This window comes from Hypomesus nipponensis, chromosome 15, assembly GCF_054491055.1.
Source record: "Hypomesus nipponensis isolate SF chromosome 15, ASM5449105v1, whole genome shotgun sequence".
Taxonomy (NCBI): domain Eukaryota; kingdom Metazoa; phylum Chordata; class Actinopteri; order Osmeriformes; family Osmeridae; genus Hypomesus; species Hypomesus nipponensis.
In genome coordinates this window covers 16980001-16987500 of record NC_140375.1, presented here as the reverse complement: position 1 = coordinate 16987500, position 7500 = coordinate 16980001, and the positions used below count along the sequence as shown (strand labels likewise).

Here is a 7500-nt window from a genome sequence, read left to right as displayed (position 1 = left end):
TGTATTTAACCCTTGTGTTATCTTCGGGTCATTGTGACCCTTCAGTCATTGTGACCCCCCCCTCCCCCCCATGTGTTGCAACAACTTTACCTCATACAAAAATAAAGTGAGTCTAAAGGCTGTCTCACACCCCCCACAGCTCGAAGGTTAAAAGAAAATGCTTTAAAATTGTTTTTGATTTGGGTCAAGTTGTCGCAGAACGACGATGGGTCATTGTGACCCCAAGGCAGCACAAGGGTTCAACTACATGTTTACCATATGCACCTTCCTGTCATAGTAAATTCCTTGTTTGTGCAAACTTACTTAACAAATAAAGCTGTCTGATTCTGTCTTGTGCCCCTCAGTGACACGCCAGTCAGTGCCTGAAGCCTCATGATATTTCTGTCAAGGGAAGCTGCTTGTCTGTCTCTTGTTAATGACTTGATCCATGTGTTTATGCTAATCGGGCACAACACGCGCACACATACACAAACACACACAAGCGCACAGACACCACTAAAGGACCGGTCTGATCATTTAAGCAGGCTGGGATTGTTGATTAGTCTCCTACCGTCTCATGCTAACGTAAACATGAGAGTGAAAGCTAGCTGACGGTCCTGGAGTGGGACACTGTTTACTACATCTGGGCGTCCGGCCCCAAGGTGAGCTCTGATGCAGGTCATAGTTCAAAGTCTGACTATGTATGGAACTACTTTAGTGGAACAAGGTGGAGACAGAGACAAGCACGAGGATAGAGAGCCTTGCGGTTGCTTCAGCTGATAACATCATTCAAAAAAGGCATTTTCTACGTATTTCTAAGTAAATAATTAGTGTTCAGTTGGTGTGTGTGAGTGTATCAGCCCCCTGCAAAACTAATCCTTCTGGAGAGATCAGATCACTGTCAGACCTCTCTTGATACAGCCCCCCACCCACCCCTGTCCCCCTGCTGGGACGTAAGCCCTCCCACTACATCCCTGTGTGCGTTGAGCGGGGGGGGTGCACGCGAGGGCTTTGGGAGAGCCCGATGGCCTGTTTAAATAGTCTGTCTCTTCTGATCTTCTGAAGAAAGAAACCTGGAGAGACTAAAAAGATTGACAGAGAGAGAGAGAGATAGACACAGAGAGACAGAGAGAGAGAGAGAGACAGAAACAGACAGAGACAGAGAGAGACAGAGAGAGAGACAGAAAGAGACCGAGAGAGAGAGAGACAGAGAGACAGAGAGAGACCCTTGGGGAGCTGGAGCGTGTGAATCCCTCCCTCAGGAGGAAGTCTGGGCGGATTAGAGAGAGGAATGATGGGTAAGTCTGTGAGCACTCTCTCTCTCACGCCAGCCAGCTTTACTAGACTGTGTGTGTGTGTGTGTGTGTGTTTGTGTGTGTGTACAGTATGTGTGTGTGTATGTATGTATGTGCGTGAGTACAGTGTGTGTGCCTGCTGTGAAATGCCCTACTAGAGACAGCATGCTCTCCATATGTCCATTCATCATTTTGACTATATGGCTGTAATCTTTACCCCTCATATGTTATATAAAATACTCGTCAGTCACTAAAGCTCATTTGGATTCTTACCAAACTGAAATAAAATGTAAAATGTAATTTATGTGCTAATCCAATCACACACATATTACACACTTTAGAAAAACTGGGACAACCACCGTGCAAAGAGTTTTACACGTGAAAGATGAAGATTAAACAAAGGAATAAATCTCACAAAAGCAACAGAATGAGAAGTGTAAGATTTTCCACACAAAACTGAGACAAAAAGGAGAGAGAGAGAGAGTGAGTGAGTGAAAAACAGAGTGAGACAGAGACAGACTGTATATCACCCTGATATCCACCGACTAGAAGCTTCTGTTATCTGACCTGTGCTGTGGCTTCCTGCCCACGAGGCAGGACGCTCTCACACACTTCTCAAAAATTCCCGAACACTCTTCACGGTAAACTAGAATGTCCCTCAAATTCTTCCACTAACCTCTCCTAACTCTCAATGATGTATGGCATCCGTTTTCCTCCCTCTCTCTCTAGTTCCTTCTTTATCTCTCTTTGTCTTTCTCGCCGGCAAGTGGCAACTGAAGAGTGTGAGTGTTTTGTGAGACAGAAAGACTGTGAGCGTGTGTGCGTGAGACTTCTCTGACCCTGGCAGTGTGCATGCGAGAGCCAGACAGCGTGTGAAGCAACTGCTGCAACCACAGTCCCTCCCTCCCTCCCTCCCTCCCTCCCTCCCTCCCTCCCTCCCTCCCTCCCTCCCTCCCTCCCTCCCTCCCTCCCTCCCTCCCTCCATCGAATGACATCAACAGGGCCATTGTGTGTCTGGTGCTGGACCACTAGGGTGAAACACAGTGTTTGTTCTAATTATTCTTAGACTGGCCGACACAGGCTGGCATTGCAGAAGGGTGGTGGTGGTGGGGGGGGGGGGGGTTTAGGAGGGTAGGGGGGGTTTAGGAGGGTAGGGGGGGCAGGAAGTGGGTAGACGGGGAGGGGGGGGTACGGTGGGTTGATCAAAAAGGGCACAGAATGTCCTCGAGCGGGTCAGCAAAGGTCCGTGACAATGGCCAAACCTCTCCGTTTTATGAATGGAAAACCAAAGCCACCTTGGAATGTGGTGTGTGTGCGTGCGTGCGTGTGTGTGTGTGTGGCAAATGGGTTACAGACAGTACAGTCACCAATCAATCCTTCCCTCTGGTCTCTACAGTAAGCATGAACACACACATACACACACACACACATTGACCCCATGCAAGAGATCAATTAAGGACACAGCATAGAATACCGCTGGTTCTGTCTCTCTCTTTCCTCCTGTTTGGTTTCAGCTGGCTCTATTGAGAAGTCCCTGTTTCCCCTAACACTGACCAACACTCACAGACATTAGATGTTTCAACTGAAGTAAAACAGACAGACGGATAGATAGAATGAGACAGAGAGAGGTAGAGTGTGAGAAAGAGGGAGAGATAGAGAGAAACAAGGGAGAGAGGGAGGGACAGAGAGCAAGGTGTTGTGTGCTTATATAACACAGAGGGCCTTGTCCCAGCAGTGGATCATATGGTCACTGCCTTCATAGAAAGAACATTGTATTAGGGCTTTATCCTCACACTGCACACCTTGTCCCCAAATTAAACTGTCAACACACACACACACACACACACACACACACACACACATTCACACTAGCACAGAGGGTGAGATGTGATTGGACCAGAGCAGTAGTAACCTATTAGTCCTTAGCTCTCTGTTCTCCTGTTGGATATGGTCCAGGGCTCTCCTCAATGATGTCACTTCCTCCTCAGCCAAGGAACACTTCCGGCTCGCCTCTTCCTCCTTCTGTTGCCATGCCAACAGCCGCTTTCCCAAGGCGTCATATTTTTGTTGACATAACGACCAGCTTTCCTCCTTCGCCCTCAGCTCCCCCGACAACCTGTGGAGGGGGAGGAACAGATGGGACACCACGACTCATAACACACACGTGCGTGCACACACACACACATACACTCGGACAGGATTCTACAGTATCCACCCACACAGTGGCCAGGTAGGCACGTGTTCATATATTGTAGATCTTAGACAAAAGACACGCGCACACACACACACATGCCTGTGTCAGGTATGCATGTTTTGATAGAATGATCCAGAAGCTAACCTCCCACGTCAGAGGAACACTCCCTTCTTTCACACCTTGGTTTCCTCCACTCACTGAGACCAGCACTTCCTGGAGAGAAAGGGGCCAACTTCCTGAGAGGGGGGGGGGTTTGTCCTCCCCACCTTGCAGCCCTTTCATTTGATTCAACTGTGATAAAGACAGGAAGTTGGCCCCCTTCTCTCCAGGAAGTGGAGTTTGTATGTGTATATTTGTATGTAGGTGTGTGTGTGTGAGAGAGAGAGACTGTGTGTGATCTTGCTCCTTAGTAGGGGGAGAAGAGGACCCTGACAGGAGAGGAGGTGTCATGGTAACTGTGCTGGTACAGGGAGAGACAGGAGAGGAGGTGTCATGGTAACTGTGCTGGTACAGGGAGAGACAGGAGAGGAGGTGTCATGGTAACTGTGCTGGTACAGGGAGAGACAGGAGAGGAGGTGTCATGGTAACTGTGCTGGTACAGGGAGAGACAGGAGAGGAGGTGTCATGGTAACTGTGCTGGTACAGGGAGAGACAGGAGAGGAGGTGTCATGGTAACTGTGCTGGTACAAGGAAAGACAGGAGAGGAGGTGTCATGGTAACTGTGCTGGTACAGGGAGAGACAGGAGAGGAGGTGTCATGGTAACTGTGCTGGTACAGGGAGAGACAGGAGAGGAGGTGTCATGGTAACTGTGCTGGTACAGGGAGAGACAGGAGAGGAGGTGTCATGGTAACTGTGCTGGTACAAGGAGAGACAGGAGAGGAGGTGTCATGGTAACTGTGCTGGTACAGGGAGAGACAGGAGAGGAGGTGTCATGGTAACTGTGCTGGTACAAGGAGAGACAGGAGAGGAGGTGTCATGGTAACTGTGCTGGTACAAGGAGAGACAGGAGAGGAGGTGTCATGGTAACTGTGCTGGTACAAGGAGAGACAGGAGAGGAGGTGTCATGGTAACTGTGCTGGTACAGGGAAATATGTTCTCCCCGTTCTTTGGCCAGGCTGGGGGTAGCATGGAAGAGGGAATGAATGGAGAGAGAAGGGGAAATGAGGAAAGAGGAGAATCTCTCTTCCTCTCATCCAAATTTAGGCTGGAAATCCCACTGTGTCCATGGTGGTGTGTGATAATCTGACAGGGGATCCATGCAAAGTAGTGTTTCCATGGTAGCACGTGCAAGCTTTCCTAATGTAGGGTGCACATTGCATGTGCCTGAGAACAATATCTTATCCTGTGTGCGTGTGTGTGTGTGTGCCTTCCTGTCTATGTACAAATATTTCAGGCACGTGTAGGTGTGTGTTTGTGTGTGTGTTTGTGTGTGTAGCTCTGTGTATTCGTGGTTGTGTGTGTTTGTGGTTGTGAGCAGAGCCCCCTGGGTCAGCCCATAAGGGCTTCCATCTGTCTGTGGGAGTCACCGTTGTGTCACTGACACCCCCTCTGATCTTCACAGCAGAGGCCCAGGGGCCCACACAGAAGCAGGGGCCCTCACAGTCACTGATACTGATACCACCCCCACCGAGAGAGAGGAGAGCGAGATGAGGGAGGAGGGGGGGAAGAGAGGGCAGGGAGAAAGAGAGGAGAGATGGGGAGGAGGGGACCAGTTCTGCTGTCCCTGTGTATCCTACCAGGATGTGTCCTACCAGGATGTGTCCTACCAGGATGTGTCCTACCAGGATGTGTCCTACCAGGGTGTGTCCTACCAGGATGTGTCCTACCAGGGTGTGTGTCCTACCAGGATGTGTCCTACCAGGATGTGTCCTACCAGGGTGTGTCCTACCAGGATGTGTCCTACCAGGATGTGTCCTACCAGGGTGTGTCCTACCAGGATGTGTCCTACCAGGATGTATCCTACCAGGATGTGTCCTACCAGGGTGTGTCCTATCAGGATGTGTCCTACCAGGATGTGTCCTACCAGGGTGTGTCCTACCAGGATGTGTCCTACCAGGATGTGTCCTACCAGGGTGTGTCCTACCAGGATGTGTCCTACCAGGATGTGTCCTACCAGGGTGTGTCCTACCAGGGTGTGTCCTACCAGGGTGTGTGTCCTACCAGGGTGTGTCCTACCAGGGTGTGTGTCCTACCAGGGTGTGTCCTACCAGGGTGTGTCCTACCAGGGTGTGTCCTACCAGGATGTATCCTACCAGGATGTGTCCTACCAGGATGTGTCCTACCAGGATGTGTCCTACCAGGGTGTGTCCTACCAGGGTGTGTCCTACCAGGATGTGTCCTACCAGGATGTGTCCTACCAGGGTGTGTCCTACCAGGATGTGTCCTACCAGGGTGTGTCCTACCAGGGTGTGTCCTACCAGGATGTGTCCTACCAGGGTGTGTCCTACCAGGATGTGTCCTACCAGGATGTGTCCTACCAGGGTGTGTCCTACCAGGATGTGTCCTACCAGGGTGTGTCCTACCAGGGTGTGTCCTACCAGGGTGTGTCCTACCAGGATGTGTCCTACCAGGATGTGTCCTACCAGGGTGTGTCCTACCAGGATGTGTCCTACCAGGGTGTGTCCTACCAGGATGTATCCTACCAGGATGTGTCCTACCAGGATGTATCCTACCAGGATGTGTCCTACCAGGATGTGTCCTACCAGGATGTGTCCTACCAGGGTGTGTCCTACCAGGATGTGTCCTACCAGGATGTGTCCTACCAGGATGTGTCCTACCAGGATGTGTCCTACCAGGATGTGTCCTACCAGGATGTGTCCTACCAGGATGTGTCCTACCAGGATGTGTCCTACCAGGATGTGTCCTACCTGGTAAGGGAGTCTCTCATCTGCTCCTGTATGTGTGTCTGCTGGGACAACTGCTTCTCCCGCTGTCTGGTCTCCTGCCTGCACACACACAAGCACAAACTTCAGAAGTGTGTGTGTGACTCTGATCCAAAAAGGAGCAAATCAATTATAATCAAACTGCAAAGCGACTGCATTCTAATTCTTGGTTTGCTTGTGTGTGCGTGGCATGTGCTTCACACAGACGGAGAGCTGCACTAACACCAAGCATCTTGCACACAAACAACAACAATCGCTTCATCACACTCAGACACACAAACACACACACACATCCTTGTCCTAACCCTTCTAACCCTGTCCACTTCTCAGTCTAATCCCCTCTCTGGCAGCACGATAAGTTCATGTGTATGTGTGTGTGTGTGTGTGTGTGTGTGTGTGTGTGTGTGTGTGTGAGAGAGTGTGTTGGCTGTCTAGCCCAGTGACCTTGCTGCCACACGCGATGAGACTCCACTGAAAGAGTTTGCATGTCTGAACCCAGCCAGAGAGAGAGATGGAAGGAGGGAGGGAGGGTAAAAGAGAAATATCTCGATAGAGATAGATACAGTAGATAGAAATCAAGAGATAGAGAGAGAGGTAGAGAGAGATATAGAGAGACAGAGATAGAGGATGACAGAGAGAGAGACAGAGGATAAGAGAGAGGGTGGGGAGAGATTCTCAGAAACTTGATATCTGTCTGCATTATCGTCTTCCATCTCCTCACACCATTACTCATTTTAATCATCTATCTTTCATCTCTCCTCCCCCCTCCTCCCCCATCCTCCCCCCTCTCCCAACATCAGCTGAGCAGGTGTGTCTGTGGACATCTGACGTTGCTCGCAAGTCTGGAGTGGATAGGTAATCATGTTATCCTCTTCTCCTGTTCATGTCCCTCCCTCTCCCTCCCTCTCTCCCCCTCCCTCCCACTCCCTTTCTCTCTCTCCCCCTCCCTCCCAGCTTAGCTGCTTACCCTCTGTGCTCTCTGGCTGTTGTGTGTTATTAGAAGCAGATACAGGGTGAAGGTCTGGCTGACATGCTGCTACCAGACCACAGGTTCAACCGGCCTCCTGGTGATCACGGAGAGGGGAGGGGAGAGAAGAGGGGAGGGGGGAGGAGGGGAGGGAGGGAGGGAGGGAGGGAGGGAGGGAGAGG

The 7500-nt window shown here is 50.6% G+C and overlaps 1 protein-coding gene across 6 annotated transcripts in view; it reads right to left on the bottom strand.

Moving 5' to 3' along the window:
- LOC146257837 (uncharacterized) overlaps positions 1-7500 on the bottom strand; it is a 41228-nt gene that overhangs the window by 13387 nt on the left and 20341 nt on the right. For 4 of the 6 annotated variants that reach the window (XM_084675022.1, XM_084675023.1, XM_084675027.1 and 1 more), the window contains 2 exons: positions 6337-6414; positions 3187-3390 (listed from right to left, as the gene is read on the bottom strand). In XM_084675022.1, the coding sequence (XP_084531148.1) occupies positions 3187-3390; positions 6337-6414 (282 nt within the window). Of the gene's footprint in view, positions 1-3186; positions 3391-6336; positions 6415-7318; positions 7416-7500 lie in introns of all 6 variants that reach the window. The other 2 variants (XM_084675025.1, XM_084675026.1) reach the window with 1 other exon arrangement.